The 20636-nt window shown below is 57.6% G+C and overlaps 1 protein-coding gene across 1 annotated transcript in view; it reads right to left on the bottom strand.

The window, feature by feature from the left end:
* The window catches only part of LOC309857537 (uncharacterized protein), a 36518-nt gene that overhangs the window by 1967 nt on the left and 13915 nt on the right, over positions 1–20636 (bottom strand). The window contains exon 4 of the mRNA XM_082750272.1: positions 8102–8190. Within this exon, the coding sequence (XP_082606398.1) occupies positions 8102–8190 (89 nt within the window). The remainder of the gene's footprint in view (positions 1–8101; positions 8191–20636) is intronic.

The raw sequence follows: 20636 nt of genomic DNA on the forward strand, positions 1-20636 counted from the left end.
CCTTGGGGCGCTGCGCATACCATCCCTCTGGCCGCCCAGTTCCCTCTGCTCTGTGTTCATGCCTGCACCTGCTGGAGAGTGGAGAGCCCAGGGTCTCCTGGACCCTGCCACTCCCCAAGGGAGCAGACACCCCCTAAATCACGTTCCATCCATGAAGGTCCTTCCCCTGGGCCACGCCCGATGGCGAGCACAGCCGGAGACTATCCGCAAAGCCACCAACCTGCCCGCTGACCAGACCTTGAGCCCCCACCTGCGTACCCAGCCCCGGCCATGCGCTCAGCTCACTCCTGCCATGCTTTCTGCTCCCAGCGCCCCAGGTACCACTTCCTCCTACCTGCTCCTCCTCCTCCCCTTTCTGAGCCCTTCCCTGCCCCCACCCTGCCTCCTCCCAGGCGGTCCCTCCCCCTGAACCTATGGCTTCCCATAGCCTCTATGTCCCTCAGCCTGTAGGCCCCTTCTGCGTGGCACGTGCCTTCAGGAACCTGCCTCGGGCAGCCGGGTCCTCCTCCTCCTCTCTCTCTGCCATGTGCTGTGGTGACCAGCAGTGTATGTGAACGTGCTCTTGCCAGACTCATCCCAGCCCTAACTGAACGTCAGGTGCACTCTACCCGCCCGCTGAGCCAGTCCCAGGGCTGCGCCCTGCCGAAGGGGTGGGAAGGTCAGCACACCTCGTGCCGGGCCTGTAACCTTGCACACTTAGCCCCCAGCCACGGACAGCCTATACTCCCCCTGCCTGGAGTGCAGGGTACTCCCACGGGCCGCGGCCAGCCAAGCCCGCAGTGTTTCCCGTGGGTCATCCAGCCCCTCTCACGTGCACAAGTGCCTCCTCTAAGATTTCTCGTTCCCCGTGAGTGGTGGCGCTTTTACTCTTAGGACCGCGCTCACTGCGTCAGACATCGCGGTCCGGAAGGGGCTGAACAGTGGCTGCTAGAGAGGCACGTCTGCGTTCGCGACTCTGCAACCTGTGGCGGATACCTTTAACGGGTCTTGCCTAATGTAAATAAACGAAGGATCTCAACATGAGACGGTCCTGGATCATCCCCCAACCCAGACACAAGCGTCCTTTCCAGATACACACACACAGGACAGGACACACGGACACAGAGACAGATGGAGGGACGCAGCCATAACCACGGACCCTGGGGCCACAGCGGCTGTGCAGGGCCAGACAGACCCTGCCTCAGAGCCTGGCCTGAGTGGCTGCTGTGGCCTCGCCTCGCGCATGGACATACGGCCCCCCCGGACACTGATTCCGGATGCCCCACGGACACTTAAGGGGCAGCGGGCAGCTTGTTAGAGTCTCGTGGGTACTGAGGGGCTGAGTCCCAGCCTCCCCGTGAAATGGGGGGGGTAGTTGGTAAAAACAACCGTTTGCCCCTTGGGTTGCTCTGGACTTAAGGGTGTAGAAGAATGGACCCATGGACAGCAGGGAGGGCCCACGTGGGACACAGCATGTGCGTGGAAGGCACCTGCTGTAACAGTCCGTCTGCGGGGTCCCCAGCTCAAGCGCTCTGGTCTCCGGGGTCTCCGGGCTCACACGCTCTGGTCTGAGGGATTCCCCTTCTCATGCACTGTGGTCTGCAGGTTCACCCAGTCTCGTGCTCTTGTCTGTGAGGTCTCCCGCTCATGCACTCTGGTGTGCGGGGTATCCTGGGCTCCCGGTCTCTGGTCTGTAGGGACCCTGGCTCACCCGTACTGATCTGCAGAGTCCTCTGCTCATGAGCCCTGGTCTAGTGGGTCCACTGCTCACATGATCGAGTCTGTAAGGTCTCCGGCTCGTAAGCTCTGGTCCGCGAGGTCTCCCCGACTCTGCACTCTGGTCTGCGGAATTTCCGTGGCTCATGCGCTCTGGTCTGTGGGGTCTCCCCCTCACGCACCCTGGTCTGCAGCACCTCCCTGCCTTGGGCGCTCTGGACTGTGGGGTCCCCTGCTCACGAACCCTGGTCTGTGGGGGTCTCCTGCTAACGCACTCTCATCTGTGGGGTCTCCCCAGCTCTCGTGCTCTAGTCTGGGGGGTCTCCCCAGCTCTACACTCTGGTCTATGGGGTCTCCCCAGCTCATAAGCTCTAGTCGGCAGGGTCTCCCCAGCTCACTCACTCTGGTCTGCGGGGTCTGCCCCTCATGCACTCTGTGTCCACCCCGCCACACAGCATGTGTTTCCCAGCCACCACACTGCTGACACTCCCTGCTGAGAGGCTGTCCTGGGCTCTGTAAGATTTGAGTGGTGTCCTTCCACTGCATTCGCCCCGGCTTGGCTCCCTGTCATGCGGAACGACCCTGGCTCACTCTGGCCCAGGTTGGGAGACACCGCTGCCCTGGTGGAGAATAGCCTACTAGGTGGAGGGGCCAGGACTTCAGAACCTGGTGCTCCTGAGTGCAGTGGGCTTGAGATGCAGGCAGGGGTGCCGGGTGGAGCACTGGAGCCAGCAGATGGTTAGCAAAGGCCCTGGGGTGGGCAGGCCATGCAGGCGGTACACAGACAGGGACCCGGATCGCCCTGGACAGTGGCACCAGCTGCACGGTGACTGCAGGTGCTTCGTGAAGCTGCGATGTGACGGGAGCCATCTGCCCGTCACGGGGTTGGCTGCCCCGTGGCTGTTCCTGCTGTTCCAGCCAGCTGAGTAAACCCTTAATGGGATGCGGGACAAAACATCTCTTCACGGGGCTGCAAAGCCTCCCAATCAACTCTTCAAATAAGAGTCACACGCCCAGGATGGGGGTGGGAGTGTGCAGTGTGATTTGGAGCAGTGTCTCTGCCAGGGCTGAGATTTCTGTCGTGGTGATAGAGGTTCCTAAAGACCCGGGTCCCCCCGGCCTGGGATGACGATACTGGCTGTTTACAGACAAAGCTGAATTGGAAAAAGAGAGACCACGCTTGGGGAATGTCACTTCATTTTCCTTTCCTGTGACTGCGGTCCAATCCACGGCGGTGCCAGCCCCTCCCCGCGGAGCTCCAGGGTGGCCCTTTCCCCCTCACCTGTCCTCTGCCTAGAAACTGAGGGGAAGAAGCACGAAGTCCCTCAGACTCTGGAGGTCTGAGCCCATGCGACTCTGCCCTTTGCTGCTGTGTGACTTCAGGCCATGCGAGCCTGGCCCACCTTTCTGAACAGGACAAGGGTGGCCACGATGATACCACGCCTGCTTACTAGTGGCTTATTCCAGAGCCCACAGGAGTCACGATAGCACTCTGAGGGCGTGTTCTTACTACTCCCATCTTACAAAAGAGAGAGAGGCTTCGAGAGGTCAGACAGTTTGCCAAGGCCAAGCACCTCATCAGGGCCACCCTGTGTGGTTGTTCCGGTTGTGTACTGCAAAAAGGAGCTCCACCTAGGGCGACAGTTACACTGCCGATGAATGCTGACGTCCAAGACAGCATGAAGAGGGCACAGGGCTCCCAGCGTGGCACTGGGCATGTCCGAGAACGATTTCCTTCATGACCCACCCACACGCCCATGCCCGGATCCCCATGCAGGAGCACAGGAGCTCACGCTCCCTCTTGGCCTGACACCTGCTGTGGAGCAGACCCTGAGTCAGCTCTGGCTGCCTGGCTGGAGGATGGAGCAGGTGCATGCTGGTGTCCATGAGACTGGGAGCCCAAGGGAACAGCAGGTGGACGTGGGGCACCAAGCAGGACCCTGCCCAAGGACCAGGACCACAAACACTGCTCTCTAGCAGTCGGGAGGGTAGACATCCCAAGGCAACCTTGCTGGCTGGACCCAGGAATCACAGGGCTAGCCTCCCTGGCCTGACCTGTTTCATGCCTTTTCCAACCTGCCCTTCTGCGCCCCAGGATCTCAGGATGGCCCAAAGACAGAAGGGAGCCTCACATGAGGCCTGTCCTCCAGGGCCCGGGTGGGTCCCACCTGCTTGCTCAGTGAGGAGCATGGGAGGGGCGTCAGCTCTCACCAGGCCTCGAGATTTCTGTAGGTGGATGTGTCCCTAAATGTTCCCTGACTCCTGCCCAACATGTTCCTCTGGTGCTTCAGCAACCCCTCCGAACCGCCCTCCAGCAAGCATGTCGGGCTCCAACTGCAGCACGATGTGCGAGTTCTCCACACACCATGCTGCACCACACGGGACGGGGACTTCATGCCAGCGGCCTCTGTCAGTACTGTGCACGACACACTCTTCCCTTTGTACGACTGCCACTGATGATGAAGTCCTTGAGACTGTGCTAGGGTCACCTCCACCAGGAAGCCCTCTCTGATTACTCAGGAGTCGCCCGGAAGATTCTCACCCTCTCTATGTCACATGGCAGTCCTCAGCTCCGTGGCCTGTGCCCAGGGGCCTGCACTCCCCTCTGTCATGACGTGTACCACTCTTGGTGCTCACCTTCTCCACCAGAATTTGATCTTTTCCACGCTGTGGACTCTATCAGCAGGGACTTGACCAACTGAGAAAAGCTTTCTCAAGGTCTGGTGTGGACCAGAGCCAGGGACTCACAAGTCCTTGTGACTCTGCTAAGTCGGGAGCTCCTCACCAGGCCACCGCCAGCAATGTCCGAGGCTCCCCATCCCCCGCACCTCTGGCCCCCCTTCTGGTCCTGAGCTTATCTGGGACAGGGCAGCTCCTCACAGACGTGCTCTCAAACCCTCCAGCAGGCGCCGAATGCTACCCATTCTTCCCAGGGATACCGTGAGCGTTCCTGTGCCAGGACGGAGCATGCGAGAATCTGATGTGACACGCTCGCCATCCTCAGAGAAGGTTCTGACCAGTGAGGAATGGGCTGCAAGGCAAACCACTGGAACAAGACGTGTTTGCATTGGGTCGAGCAAAGCGCTGTGCAACGCGGTCCTGAGACGGGCTGGCCCTACATGGAGGAGAAGGGGTTGGCTCTGGCCGAGAACAGCGCACGCGAGTTTGGTCCCAAACTGCACAGCACCAGAGCGCCTGACCAGCCCTCCATGCGTCACGCAGGATGCAGGGAAGAGGGATATCCAGAAGAGCCCAGCCCTGGAAGAAAGGCATCTTCACCGCCTGGACAAGGGACCTAGAATTTGCCCTGCATGCGACAGGTGCCAGGACAGTCCCGTACTTCATAGAGACACCACCTTCTTGGGACCTGAGCCAGCGCCCCAGCAGCTGATGCCTTGCTGGCTCTGAGCTCCTCCGGCAGCAGAAAGGACAGACAACCAGGAAGGCCCAGGAGGTGGGAGACCGGGGGCAGCTGTCCTTCTGATGGGGATGTCCTCTTCTTGGCCAGAACCTTCTGCAGCCCTCAAAGCAGGAGCTCATCAAGGAACAGACAGAGTGACCGGGCCATGGACACCTCCTGGATCCTGGGAGCATGCTCAGGTCCGGGCGAGATGGCGCAGAGGTCAGAGAGAACATGGCCTCACTGGGTCGAGGATGCGGCCCTTCCTTCCAAGGAAGCCTCGGTCTCCACATCCAAACCATCTGAACAGCTTCCCAGGCTTGTGGTCGGGATGCAGCCCTCGAGCACAGAGGGAGGGACGAAGGAATCAGATGCTGCCAGGCCTCTCCCCCAGCACCATGCACGCCATCCCCAGGACCGACCGGGGAGCCCCAGGCCAGGGCAAGCTCCTGCCCTGGACATGAGGACCTGGGCCCAGCCCTGGGGAAGCAGGACGGAGAGGAAGACTACGTTCTTGGTGCTGGTCCTGCCGGCCTGCTGGTCATCCCCTCAGGACCAAGGGGCAAGAAAGAGCAAAAGACAGAGTTCTCATCCCCAGGGATTCTCAGTCCACACAGCAAGAAAGACCCAAAGGAGCACCCCAGCTCATGGCCCCAAAGCCACTGGAATGTCACAGTGTCTAGCCCCTCCTTGGTTCTCCTGCACGAGTGGGAGACACAGCTCCTCTGAGAGACCCCCCGCGTCCATGGTGATGCTCCCTTCCCGCATCCATGGCGACGCTCCCTTGCCTGTGATCCTCCACACCCGTCTGAGCTGGGCCTGCAGCCCAAACCATGCAAAGATCAGCTTTTTCTCAAAACAAGGAGTTCCCTGAGGCCGGTGGCTTTGTCAAGCCCCAGGCATGGCCTGCAGCAGGTGCACAGTCCCTAGTCCTGAACTGCAGAAACACGTGCCATTAGGCCACCATAGAAGCTCATGCGGTGGGTGCGCCACCTGCCCTAGATCCTTCCAAGCTGCTCTCTGAGATGCAGGACCTTAGCACCTGGATGAGCAAAGATCACTGACAGTCTTTGCCCAATGGAGGACCCTCCTTTCTCAGGGAAGTAGGTCCTTGGTGGCCAGTCACATCCCCTGCTCAAACCATGGGGCAACCGCTCCCTGAGCACAGCTGATGCACCCCCACCCCCACCAGGCACCCTGGAGTGTAGGACATGTACGGGCTGGGGCGAGCCTCCAGCGCTGGAGGCCAGTGGGTGACCAGCACACAAAGGCTCTGGGGGCGTCCAGGAGTGGGCAGCCCACAAGAACCATTCCCCCGGTCTCATGGAAACTGTCCACGTGGCGGAGAACCTCGTGAGGCCAGCCCGTGATGGTCCGCCAGCGAAGGAATTAGTTTAAGTCTGATGTCTGCTCTTCATTCCAGGAGACGGAAACTGGGACCGCACGGTGGAAAGCTATTTCTGAACACTCAGAGTGGATGGTGGCTTCCAGTCCACTGCCATCCACGTCACCCTGAGGTCACGGTCAGCACCGAGACGCACTGCTCACAGCCCGTCTCCCTCTTGAACTAGAGGCAGGCTCTCATGCCTCTAACGGGTTTCCCGCGGCCACCGGGAAAAGTCACCACACGCTCTCTTGTAGCTCTGGAGTCACGAGGTCTAAATTCGGGGCCGTGCTCCCCAGACAAGTGTGTTCTCTTGTCTCCGAGGAGTCCAGACACAACTGTGCCCTTGCCCCTTGGGCCCTCCTCCACCTCCAGCAGCGCCTGCAATCCTCTACCTGCTTCCCTCGCTCCCGGTCTGTCTCTTCCACACACAAGCCCACACACAGCAACATATACACGTGTGCACACACATGCCTCTGCTTCCCTTGTCTCACCTCATCTGAGGCAGACCCACCTGCCCCCACGTAGGAAGCTCCTCACACGGAGCTGGTGTGTGGCCCAACAATCCAGGATCACCCCACCCCCAGTGAGAACCTTGAACCAGTCACATCGGCGAAGCCCCTCCTGCAAGGGGATGTCACACATTCCCAGCTTGGGGGCAGCAGGACGTGGCATCTTCTGGAGGCCGGGACCCCACCTGGCCCAAGCCCCGGCCAGCTCCTCAGGTGCAGCTTCTAAAGCCCCTCGGGCCTTGGCCTGACCACCCCCCACCCCAGACAGAAGCCTATCTGTGTGGCTCTGAGCAGTGTGCCACCCCCGCCGCCCGGCCCTCAGTTTCCCGTGTGTGCAGGGCCATGGGCTTCCAGTTCTGCCATCCAGCCGCAAGACCGCTTGGCACATAGGCTGAGCAGGGAGGGCCCGGCCGTTCGCTAGCAGCACGGCAGTGAGGACACCTGTGTCCAGAGAGAGAAGCCACTCACCTAGGACCCAGTCATGGAACGTGAAGAAGTCCCTCAGCTTGCGTGTTCTAATTGAATCAGCACAGATTTAACTCGGGTGTGACGTTCAGAACATGACCCATAAAAACATCCACCAGTGCTGCTCTACGGGGCCTCCCGGAGGAAAGATGCCCTCGGGGGGTTCAGGAAAGGGCCACCTGGCTGGGGCTGTTAGCCGGAGGCTGGGAAGGGCTGGCGGGAAGCGTGTGAGGAAGGATCTACGACAGGCCAGAAGATGTCACCCTCCCACCTGGACGTCCCGAAGCAGAGGACGGGGTGTAGCGAGGGTGACCAAGCTGGCCACGGGTCTGAGGCTCAGTGTTCTTGGCTCCAAGATGCCTGTGCCCCTCAGCATGGCTCTGAGATGGGTTGAAGGCAAACCCCTCGTGCTGATCGGCCAGCAACAACCTCCAACGACAAGTGTCCACTAGACCTCCTGACCTCCGTCTGACCAGCCTTCGCCCAACCCCAGAAACACTCTTACTGGTTCCCACTCTGCTAGTGAGGAAAAAGCCCTCCTAATAAAAGCTCCTCACTAATAACAAGAATCCTCTCTTGTGGAAATTTGGCACACATTCTTCAACAACAAAAAGGAAAACAGGATGTATGCTTTGCAGCACTTACCAGCCCTGAGAAGGAGACGTGGTAGACTCTGACTCATTTTTCCAACCACGCTGGGGAACGGAGATGCTGTCAATGTGAGCGTGAAGGAGCTGTGGGGACAGAAGTTAGAGATGAAGTCCGTGAGAGTCTAACAGATGTTATTTTTGGAACTGGATGTGGGGCAGCAGATAGAACCATCCCTGCTGGGGCTGTGAAGGTCACACCTGTGCTAGGACACCAGGGGCCCCAGTGTCAGAAGCAGAGCTTCCAAGGGCCAGGACCTCCCCATCCCTCACATGGAGGATTTCCTCTAAGAACACCTCCATCCTCACATGAGGGTCCATGTCCACACAGGACGGATGAGAAAGGCTGACACAGAGAGGAGCTTGTGGGAATGGGGACAGAGGTTCAAGCCACCGGCCAAACGTGGCACGTAGCCACCAGGTAAAGCGGCGTGTGGTGCCAGGAAGGTGCCATCAGACGTCCTGGCAGAGAGGATTGGAGAGACCACCTCCCCTGCGGACGCAGGGTGTGGGCAGGAGGCCAGGGTCACCTGTGTACTGGACTTCCAACTCCTGAGGGCTGGCTACAATCTGTCTTGTCCATGCCTCTGTGCCCCATGCAGAGAAACGGGCCCAGCAGAGAGCAGGTCCTCACAACATGGTAGCTGGCTGAAGGAACCATGAATGAGTGAGTTCCTAAGCACACGGCGCTGAACCAGCTCAGAGCTGGGCCCTCGGGACTCCAGCGCACTCTGCTGGGGGATCACCCAAGCCAGGCCGCCTCGAGGACCCCCCCAACCAGCTGCCCTCTACGCAGACTCCTCTGGCTTCTCTGGGACTCCTTTACTCAGCCCTCCCTGATGGCCGGCTGGCCACGAGGTGGGACACAACCCAATGCAGGGGCTCCCGGGGTTCCCCGGACGGCTCCCTCCCAGCCCCGCAGACTTTTGGCCACCAAGCCCTCCTCATTCCACCTTCCATCCTCCTTCTGCCTTACAGCTAGCTCCCTCCGTCTCGGCCGGGCCTGCATCCTGCCCTGCGTCCTGGCCCTCTGGCCAGGGGGCCCGACCCGCCTCTGCTGCACTAACAAGCAAGCCCCATTCCAGAGCCTGTGGTACCATCACTGTCACCCGAGGCAACCACAGTACGGCCACTCTCCCAACACAGGGCCCAGCATTCAGGGAGGGGAAGTCCCGTCTGAGATACTGCGTTTTCACGGTAGAAAGAGAAGCCAAGCCAGGAGTGGAAAAACTCAGTGCCTCCGGGATGGTGCCATAGCTGGTCCCCAAGTGTCTGATGCCCCTCCCTCCATAAGACGGAGTTAAGGGCCCCACTCTAGGTGAGTGGGACTGCGGGCCCGCTGCAGCCAGCAAATGTCTGCCCGGGTTTCCTGGGATCCCTAGGGTGTGGCTGCAGGGTCCCCAGGCAGCGTGCTGGCCTCCACCTGTGCCCACAGGGCTCTATCTCCACCGTCTGGGTGACCTGGACATCCACCACGGGAGGATGGGGTGCAGGGCATTGCCTGAACCCTACACCAGCAACGGGCGCAGAAATGTGTGCAGAGAGGCGGGACAGCAGGCCTGCGGCGAGGTTGGGAAATACGGCTCACCCCCCAGTAGACTGCCGCCTGGGAGTGGAAGACCGGGATCTAGGTGATGCCTGTGTCCCCAGCAGAGGGGGGCTCCCCAACGACCCCTTCAGTCTCCCCTCACAGCACCCCTTCCCCTGCCTCTCACCTCAGGACACACAGTCAACCTGCCAGATCAGGTACATAGACTTATCACAAACCCATGTCAAAGGCAGCACACCTTCCCTGTAAAACCTGCTGTGGCTCCCCGTTCCAGTCGCCCAATGCGGCTCCAGCATCTGGGGGCTAGGAACCAAAGGCTCAGGTCATCTCCCGTGAGTGTGGATTGACGGTGCAGGGACACATGCACAGCGGCCCTCTGCTGGCCGGCAGGGGTCGGGAGCTCTCCTACACGCTGGGCAGACATCCAGCAGGCAGAGCCTGCTGTCTGTCCTCCCCGAGGGCTTCTCTTTGCAGGTGGCCCCTCCCCCCAGCAGCATGGGGGCAGGATTGCAGGGAAGTGGGAGCATGGGATGGACCCTCAGGGGTCAGCCCTGAACAACACAGTGTCACTTCTGGCACATTCTTCACATCCAAAAAGACCGCAGGGCAGTCAAGTGCTACAGGAGGGGATGAGATCTGTCCTCGGTCGGGCAGGAGGAACAGCGTGTGCCTTTGTGGAGGGGGGACTCCCTGGGATCCATGCTGGGATGCTGCATCTCATCACAAGCTGAGAACAGGGTGCTCGGTATCCACACACTACAGAGATGCCTTGGGTCATCTCAGGAGGGTCTACATAGGGTTGACCCCAAAGTCACACACTCCGGAGGTCTGCCCAGGGAGACTTGGGATGGTGAGACGAGGTCCCATAGGCACAGACCATGAGCAGGTGCAGGGAGAACTCCATGGGGAAGGAGGACCCCCAGGTCTGGGTGGAAACTGACACCTGGCTGCACTGGCTGGTGCGGGCAGACAGACGGACCAGAAGGAGGAACAACTGGTGAGTGATGCCTGGTGCCCACAGGAGGGGAGTCTCTAGAAAGAGCCATCAAGGGCCACAAAGAGCTCAAGGGCACTGAGAACAGATGACTCCACAGTGTCCGTGGGTTGGCACTCCCACATCCTCCCAGGGCAACACCTCCCAGGAGAATTTCGGAGCCATGGGGGCTGGAAGCACACTGCGGCGGGTCAAAGAGGGAGCTAAGAGTGAGGAGAGAGACTCGGTTCTGTCCCGGGCTGGCCGAGGAGGACCGCTGTGGAGGAACCTGTCCTCACACCCCATGACTCTTGCCGTTCTGGGACGCCAGGAGCTTCATAAGCCTGAGAGCGGCACATCCATGGGCCAAGAAATGTGTGGGCCAAACCTCACAGCCCCTAAGGCCCGCCGCCATGACCCTCGCCCAGGGCACACCTGCCCCGGGCGATGGCCCACAAGCCTCCTGCACTAATCATGCTCCCTAAGGAGGACTCCATGGTCTCAACCGGGGCTGTGACATGCTTGTCTGCACCACAATATCATGCATCCCACAAGGAAGAAGGTACAAGAAGCCAGGCAGCCTATGCTGTCCATCGCTCCCCTTGCCATGACAGCCCAGTACTAGGAACTCCACCCTGCCTCTGCAATGGACAGCTCAGGCTCTAGAAACTTCTGGGAGCCTCCAAGGGGCCACTTCAGCCGACGGGGGAAAGCCACCCCTCATGGTATGGAGCCAGCCAGGGTGCTGGCTGGCTCCATGATCTGCATCACCCTTGCATTGGGGAAGAGGCAAGAAGGCACACGGGTGCAGAGAAGGCCTTCTGGAGGTGAGCACGGGACTGGGAAGCTTACTCCTTCAAACCCTCACTCACGCGCAGGCCTAACGATGGCCCTGCTCTCCCAGGAGGTGAGCCCTCCAGGGGCTCTAGCAGGAAGACCTCCCCACAGGAGGTACACAAGGCCGGCTGTGACCTACAGGTGCTCGGGGAGGGAGAGCACAAGTGAGGCAGGCCTACCTTGGGAGAGACTCCCCTGCAGGAGACTTGCTTAAATTTCCTATCTCAGAAATGCAGAAGGACCCCAGACAAAGACGCGCAACCTCCTCCATCTGACTCCAGTGTGCAAGGCAGCCTTCTGATGGCCGCGCGTCGGTGCCTTCTGCTCTAGGAGAAGGAATGAAAGCAGCACTGATGGCAAAGATACCCGGGTTTGATGCACACAGTCCTCATCTCACAGCCAGCCACAATCCGGTAACTCGCAGAGATGCTGCTGTCAGTCTATACACCCAGGGGTGCATACAAGAACCACAGCCGCACTGGGCCTGCCTGGCCCCCGTCACAGGGTCGTGTCGCCCTCCCCAACCCCGGCTACCTCCGGAACCCGCCACGCAGAGCCAGATGCCTGTCCGGTACTTGGCAGGCCATGGGCTCCGCCGCACTTAGCAAGCTGGATCGTGATTCAGCATCAGGCGCCGGCAGCCTCCACCGGAGCAAGGCAGACGCTTAAAAATAGCAGAGCTGTGGCTGCATCCACCAGTGGGGGGCTGCTAGCCCCCAGCCAAGACCAACCTCCCCAGCCCCCCAGAGCAGTGAGCGGGGTTCCCATCAATCCCCCCAAAAATCCAGGGAACCCTGGGCAGGGAGCGGGGTTCCCGTCAAGCCCCCCAAGAATGCCAGGGTCCCTTGAGCAATGAGCTCACAGGTCATGAGCTGTGCAGCTGGGATTTGGAGATGGGCTCCAGGCTCTCCCTGAGTCCCACCTCGGCCCAGGGAGCCATTGGTGAATTCCCGGTCTTTAGTCTTCTCTCTGGGCCACAAACACTGATCACAATTACTGCTTCCCAGAAGAGGACTAGAAATCTGCCTTCACAGCACCAATGTGTCTCCCCACCTGTCCCTTTGTCCTCATTCTCATACACCTGCTGGGCTGTTCTACCTGTCGAACACAGATGTCTTGGGACCAAATTCACCATCTTCCTAATAGGAACTCTTCTCCCCGACTTTCCATTCCACATACGGACGCTCGTCACGAGAACTCCGACTACTGCTCCTCCCTTGCTTCATGGCATCTTTTTGGCTTCCTGTCCCCTCCGCCCCAGCCACCGGTGTCCAACACAGCCAGACCATTTTCCAGAGCAGCTCTTCCCAGCCTCGGGCCCAGGGCTGAGCTGGGCTGTGCGCCTCCGCGTGGTTCCACCCGGTGCATGGGCCGGGGTCAGCGGCACCCCTAGTGTCTGCCCTCTGGACGCCAATCCCAGTCACGGCAACCGCTGTGTCTCAGACAGCGTCCAACACCTGAGGACAGATATGCTACAAAGCATGGCTCAAACATGCTGCTCCTCCCAGGGTCCCGCAAGGGCTCGCCGAGGGCTTCCCGAGGAGTTCTTGGGAAGGAAACGGTGTTCAGGGTATTATGCTTCTGGTTCGTCATTTCCTTCCTCTGGGGTTTTGGGCTTAACCTCCCTCAGGCTGGCAAGTCCCTCAAAGGCTCTGGGGCTGAGTGCCCCAGCAGGGAGGCCGTGGGGCCACGGGCCAGGATGGGACCCCAGCCCCACCACCCTAGCCCGCCTGTATCCCAATACTGCAGTTTGAGGTCTGAAAATGGAGATGAACACAGTACCTGAGTACGAATTAATATGTGGAAAGCACGTAAACCATGCATAAAGCAGCCAACCACTACACGCTGGCCTATGGCCACCATGTCACCATCGTCATGCTCACCATCCTGGCAATGCTTCGTGTCTCTTACCTACATGTCTCCAAAACACACTCGCAGTTCAGGCCAGAGTGAGGCCCCCCCAAGCAGCACCAAGCCTCACACTTTGCCCAGGGACAGTGCTGCCTTTGTCCCCTGCCCTCCACCCGTGTTTCTACTCCTGGACCCCACGGTGCTGCCTGCACTCAACACAGAACTTCCCCATCACTGCGGCAGGAGACAGAATTACCTCCCGTCAAACTGCGTCCCAACCCCCGGGGGATGGAATCCCAGCTCGAGGTCCCAGGGAAAGCCGGTGACGGTGCCTGGTGCACAGTGAGTCCTTGGTGATTCTCATGGGAATGCTCTTCCCAATACTGTGATAACTCTTCGCAGAGGGGTATCCCAAGGCAGAGCTGGACACTTGTGCTAAGGTATTCTCCTAAAAGTACAGGGTGAGGACAGGTTTCAAACTCTCAGTTCTTATGTGCAAGGTCAGAAGCATGGCAAGACCACGGCTCTGCTGGTGTAGTGTGTGCAGAGTTCATTCATTTTCTCCCAGAAATCAGCAATTGCTTCATCACAGTTCAGCCTTGGTATTGGCTTTAATGACTTATCCATGGTCAGGAGAGTGAAACCCCATGGACTGTGCTCGGGACCATGACTTTCCCAACATGACGGGTTCCCCACGACACCTACTCCCTGGTCTCAGCGTGAACAGGTCTGGCTCGGGAACCGTGTTCACTGGGAGCTGTCATTTCTTCACTCAGGCCTCGGGACCCATCACCCCGTGTGTTGGGAAACCCTGGTAGCGCGACCAACCACATTCCCCACACCCTCAGAAAGGGACCTGCCATGCCAGCTGTGGAAAGCTGACTGCCAATGCCCCACAACCCTTCCTCCGGGGGCTGGAACCTCAGGCCCCAGGGGACAGACCTAGCACAGGGACAGATGAGGACACATGGGGCAGACAGATCCTCCACGGGGTCAAGAACAGCTGCATAGTAAAGTATGCAAGAAAGTACCAGCTTATCCGAGTACCCCCCAACCATGAATGTGTCCAAGGGAAATTTAAGAGAGGACAGAGTTGCTCGTGAATGCACAAAGTCTAAAACCCAAGATGTGAGGGAAAGCACCTGCCCAAGGCAGGCTGAAGAGGATTTGTGGAGAATGAGATGCACAGGAGGTACGGATGGCTCGCAGCCGCGGAGCTCGCATGCTGGCCCAGACACCGCTGTAAGTGCTTTTCCACATGTGACCTCATCTAAGCCAGAGAACCCCTGGGAGGTGGCCACCGTTACAGCCCCCACCTATCTGCAGGAAGGCAAGTGACATCACAGGGAAGACCTCAGGGAGAGGAAATCAGGGTCACCATCCTGGCTCCACTGCCAGCCTGCTGGGAGACCCCCAGTCCACCTGCTCAGCGATGATTAATCCGCCCTCCGAGGTCCCTGCAGCATGGGTGCGTGTCCAGGGCCCACGCTGGGTAGGCCACGGGTCTGAACGACCAAGACGTTTACTATGTTGCTAATAGCCATCATGGGAAACAAAAACAAAAACACGGTTTCTCCTATGCCACGAAGCTATCCGTTTATAACAATAGCAGATAATCACACTTAGAAAGCCCATAATACTTCAATGTGTCCTAACGACGTGCTGAATTACAGAGATAACTAAGACAGAAGCATCATTTTTGCCATTTATTGGAGTATTTCTCACTCTACGCCCATTTTCACGGGGGGAGAAATAAAGATGACTATTTCCCACATGTGACTTTCCAGACAACGCAGGCCTTGGGTCCTGCCTGTTGTTCATCTCTGACTCCCACCCTGGCTGGCCCAGAGCCTCGCACATCAGAACGACTCAGAATATTCTTGCTCAGCAAATGATCGCTGCCTCTTCGAGGCTTACTTATTGTTTTACTATTTAGAGTGAAACGGCTGGACAGCAGTCTTTCTAAATTGCGGCTTGTGCCACAGCCAGGGGAGCGAGAGGTTTAACCGCGGGGCGACTCCAAAGGCACCTGCCCATCCCGGTGAGCCCGGCCCCTCCACCCAAAGGTCCCCAGCACATTCTGGTCCCAAGCCCAGGCATTTAAGTCCAAAACTTCAAAAACAAGGAAACCCTAAGTATGAGAAACAGTTTCCCAAGCCCCTGGCCACCGTGTCCTCCCTTGCCTGAGCAAGGGCCCTGAGCAGTTGGCCCTGAGCCTGGGATGTTCTGGACTCTTTTCGGGTAACGAATGCATGTGAGGCTCCTCACACCAGTCTGCACACACCCCTGCGCCGGAGTGGGGCCACCCACATCTGGAAGCTAGAATGTGGGTGGAGACAGAGGGCTCCCAGGAGGCAGTGAGTAGACGGGTGACTGTGGGGAGCCCGACCTCAGCTGGCCTGGCCACCGCCCACCCCATCGGCCTGGAGGAGGCCCCTGAAGAGCTCAGGCCCAGCCACCACACCCGGACCCACAGGTAGGTCAGAAGCCCTGTGCGCTTCAACTGGGAATGTTGGAAGGAGGAGGGGAGGAACAAAGTAAAGGTCCGACTGGGAGAGGAGAAACCGCCCCGGGAGAGATAGATGCAAAGCGACTTAAAATGCAATCCGAGCCAACTTCATACTACTGTAGGTATTAACCCATCACTACTCCGCAGGCCCACTCCAGCAGTAATTCAATGTTTACCTGACCTAAGCCAGACATGGCCTACTTGGTGGCCCGGGGACCCACTTGCAATTGATTGTTTTAGGGGCCAGCAGCTGTAATCAAATACTGGGAGTGTCTAGCAGTTGGCTGATGAGGGAAGAGCAAACATTACAGCCTGTAATTTGGGAAACTGCACATGTGAGCTTCCGGATCATCCCCGGGCCCCACATCAGTGTCTCCAAGTTCTGTGTAGAGCAAACCACGGGGAACGTTCAGGGAATGACTTAAGAAAACACACGAATTGGAAAACAGCAGATTGTTAACACCCCCCTTCTCTCTCACACACACACACACGCACATTTGCACACATGCCACTCTTCCTTCAGAGCTCCGCTCTGGATCACCTCCTCCTGGAAGCCTTCTCTGCTCTCCCCTGAGCTCTGAGGCCTCACAGTACCCCTTCATCAAAATTCACACTGGTCTGTCTCAGGTACCTGCCAAGGGCTGACTTCTGTCCCCCCTTACCCCCAGACTCATATGTTGAAACCCAAATCCCCCTGAGCGACTGGAGGAGGGGACTCAGATTAACAGAGGTCATGAGGGTGGAGCCCTGAGCCACTATGGCTGGTGTCCTCGTGAGAAGGGACTCCGGGGAGCTCCCTCTCCCCACTCCCTCTACCCACCACACACGGCAGGAATGGCCACTTGGGGCCCCAGCAAGAAGGCGGCCATCTGCATGGACCTCGCTGGCCCCTGACCTCTGATGTCCAGCCTCCAGAACTGCAAGAACATGAAGTGCTGTCTTTTAAGCCACAGGTCTGTGGACTGCCCACACCTGACGCCAGGTCCTCTCCCCCATGTCTCGTCTGAGCTCCTAAAGCAGGACTTACACACAGTAAGCACTTACTAAGTTTCTTTGGTTAGGAGGAACCATGCAACGGGAGGCAGGCAGAGGCTGGCAAGACCACCTCAGTTCCTCACCCACAGCAGCTCAAAGCCCTGCTTGAATCCGGCGGGCTACAGTGAGGAAAATCTCGGGCCCTTCAGGGCTGCATTGGCCGAGGGCAGGACAGGGTTGAAGACTAAACCAGTGTCCTTCTTGCCAGTGACACAGGCATCCAAAGCCAAAGGGAAGGAAGAGTCAGAAGTAAAAATTCTCGATTCAACAGTATCTCTTAATCCCATGGTCTCAGATCTTGGCTGCCAAACCACTAAGGAGCCTATTGACCCGCCGACCAGCCACGAGGCCAGAACAGACTCCGTCCCTCTGTGCTTCCAGAGCTCAGGAGAGCCAGCCCGCCTGGAGACCACCCTGGAAAAGGAACCTAACATTCCCTGCAGAGGCCCAATGCCAGGGCTGCCCTTGGTCCCAGTGCACAACACTGCTCAGGAGAAACCGTTACAATATTTCTAGAACACACAGAGTGCAGTTGGGTCAAGAGTCAGTGGGATCCTGGCATGGTAAGTGAAGATGCTAGGCGCAGCAACCACAGACTGGCACTGGACACGGACAAAGCCCTTGGTGACTCCTGGATCCAAACACAACCCCCTGCCCCCCGTGTCCCACTGGCCCAGTGCCTCCAGCAGCTGAGGTGGTGCCTGGGATAAAGGGAGACAGAGGGGGCATGTGGAGGAACCCCTCCCCTGCTGCAGACTCATTGGGGCTGTCCGGAGTTCTGTGGTGCCTTCCCTCTCCTTCCCCCAGGGAAAGAGAGGAAACCTCCCTGGTCATAAGCCCAAGGCAGCCTTCCAGACTGACATGGACTGAGCGAGCCTTGACCACGTCGGCTGCAGCACGTGCACCCCACTGACAGCACACAAGCCTCCCGGGACCACCAAAGGGTAAGCAGGAACGTCTGCTGGACAGAGGCCAGCTCTGGGATGGGTGGCGGTGGATCCCATCAGAGTCTGCAGAGTACGCAGCAAGAACCCAGGGCTGAGGGGCACCTGGGAAGGAAGGACCACCCACCCATGCCAGGGTGCTGCCAGCAGAGTCCCCGAGAATCCCCGAAGCGTCCCAAAGAGAGAGGACCAGCTTGGACGCAGCCCACCCCGAGCCCCAGCCCCCGGGGGCTGCCCTCCCTCAGCTCCCCCAGTGGTGGAGAGGGGGCGTCCTTGGCCCCTGTTGCCCACGCAGCTGTCGCACCCCACGGGATACCGGGCTGAATGGGGGCTGGAGATGCAGCTGGACACCAGTGAGAGCAGTGGAAGGTCCGGCGCACACCCACCTTGGACGGCAGTTCCTCAGAATCAGGGAGCACCGCGCAGAGCCGTCAGCATACCGGGCGCACGCATTTCCCGTCTCTCGCGGCCTCGGGGGCGTGGGCTCTGCAGACTCTGGAGCAAGTCCATCCCGCAGGCCGCAGGACCTAAGCCCAGCTCTGCCGCCTCAGCCACGCCAATGGAGGCGAAGTGCGCAGCCGCCCGTGACACCCACCAACGCGGGGCTCGAAAAAGAGTCACGGGGTGATTCAACGGGCTGAGCTGGAAGGCGTGGGGTGTCCTTAGCCGAGCTCTCTCAGCGCCTTGGCAGCCGGCCTGGGGGAGCAGGCGGCTGGGCGCAGGCCGGCCGGGCGCCTCAGGGACATCCTGCTCCGCAGCTTGCCACGCTCCCTGTGAGCGCCTGCGGACGTTGCCGGCGTATTTCCGGCACTTCCGGCGTCCTGCCCGCACTTCCGGCTGCGCCCATCCCATGCGGCCGGCTGGCCTGGATACTTAAGGCACTTCCGGGCCGGCCCTCTGATGCCCCTAGCGGGTGTGGACACCCCTGCACTTCCAGCAGCGTGGGGACGACCGGCTGCTGCTGTGGTCCCGCCTCTTTGTGTCCATAGAAATTTTGTGTTCCATAGAAACACAAAATGTCTGGGACGCCTGAGTGGCTCAGAGGGTTAAGCCTCTGCCTTCAGATCAGGTCATGATCTCAGGGTCCTGGGATCAAGTCCTGCATCAGGCTCTCTGCTCGGAAGCAGGGAGCCTGCTTTCCCCTCTGTCTCTCTGCCTGCCTCTCTGCCTACTTGTCATCCCTCTCTCTCTCTGTCAAATAAATAAGTTAAAAAATGTTAATAAAAAAAAAGAAAAAAAAGAAACACAAAATGTCTTTGTGTTCCATAGAAGTTTTAGGACTGTTTCGAGCAGCTCTGTGAAAACTGCTGATGGAATTCTGTTAGGGATTGCATTAAATTTTTTAAGAAGATTTTATTTATTTATTTAACAGAGAAAAATCACAAGTAGGCATAGAGACAGGCAAAGGGCGGGGGAGGGGGGAATCAGGCTCCCCACTGAGAGAGAGCCTGATGCAGGCCTCGAGAACCCTAAGATCCCGACCTGAGTTAAAGGCAGAGGCTTAACACTGAGCCACTCAGGCACCCTAGACATTTAATGGATCTAACTGACTTCCATATCGAGCAGGTGCTAGGTTCTCGCTTAGTCCAAAGTGCCTAATTTAATTAATTATATAACAAAACATCTTTTGAATCAATAAAGTAAATTCAAATGGTTTTCTGATTCTTGACATTCTGACACTTTGTGGTGTGTAAAGCAGTTAAGTTAAAGTCAGTTTTTCTATTTTTTCTGTCTAATAATGGAGTCACCTAACCTTTCATCCATAGAGTGAAAATTCAGGAAATCTGCCATGATCAGGGAAGGTCTTTGGCAGCCACAGTCTCCCACCTTTCCGTCTTTGCCTGGATGAGCAGCCAGCCAGAAGTTGTTTGGGTCTTTTTCATCTTCATAGGGATCTTGATGAGGATGCCCTTCAATTATCCCTGTGAAGGTTTCTAACCTTTGCCAAACTTCAGCACCTCCAACCACACCATGTAGTTATTTCTTATCCCTACAGCTAAATGAAGCCAACCATATCAATTTTATTCTCAGGGCATTTTTACAGCAATGCCAAGTGCTAGCAAACATAGTAGTCAGCTTTTGAGGCAAAAGAGGGGGAAAAGGTGAATGTCTTTCAGGGAAAAACATTTCCTTGTATAGCCTCATTGACACCAGAGACAAGGACAGAGAAACATGCTTCTGTCAACACGAGTTTAATTGGGTGATATTGATCCCGAGAAAAAGAATGCAAAGGACCCTGCAACAAATCACCCAAAAGGAGGCGGATGTTACTTTCCTGAGACATGTACTCTGTCCTCTTTACTTGCTCAAGCAGCTGCATAAACCAGGGAGAAGAGGTTGACACAAAAATCTTATTTGGAATTGACTGAATTTTGGCAGAAAACATGTCCCAAGATAACTATTTCATGATGGTCTTTGGTTGTCTTGGGGAAAATTTAGTTTCGCTGAGAGGGCCCAAGAATATGTTGATGGTGGAGTGCTTCTTCAGAACTTCAAATTGTGAGAAAGGTAGCTCTTCAAACTTCATTGATTTTATTCATGCTAATTTATTAATTAATGCTGATTTTAGTCAGTAACTTGAAATATCATTTTTCCTCACTGGCTATATGATGGTTAGTTTTATGTGTCAGCTTAGTTGGGGTCTAGGACCCACCTATTTATTCAGGCACAATCCAGGTGGTGCTGTGAAGTTGTTTGGTAGATGTGGTTAATAACAACAATAAGTTGACTTGAAATGAAAGAGATTGTTCTCAATAATGGAGATGGGCTTCATCCAATCAGCCAAAGGGACTTAAGAGCAAAAACTGAGGTTTCTCAAAGAGGAAAGAATTCTGT

The sequence above is a fragment of the Mustela nivalis genome (assembly GCF_964662115.1).
Source record: "Mustela nivalis genome assembly, contig: HAP1_SCAFFOLD_860, whole genome shotgun sequence".
NCBI lineage: Eukaryota > Metazoa > Chordata > Mammalia > Carnivora > Mustelidae > Mustela > Mustela nivalis.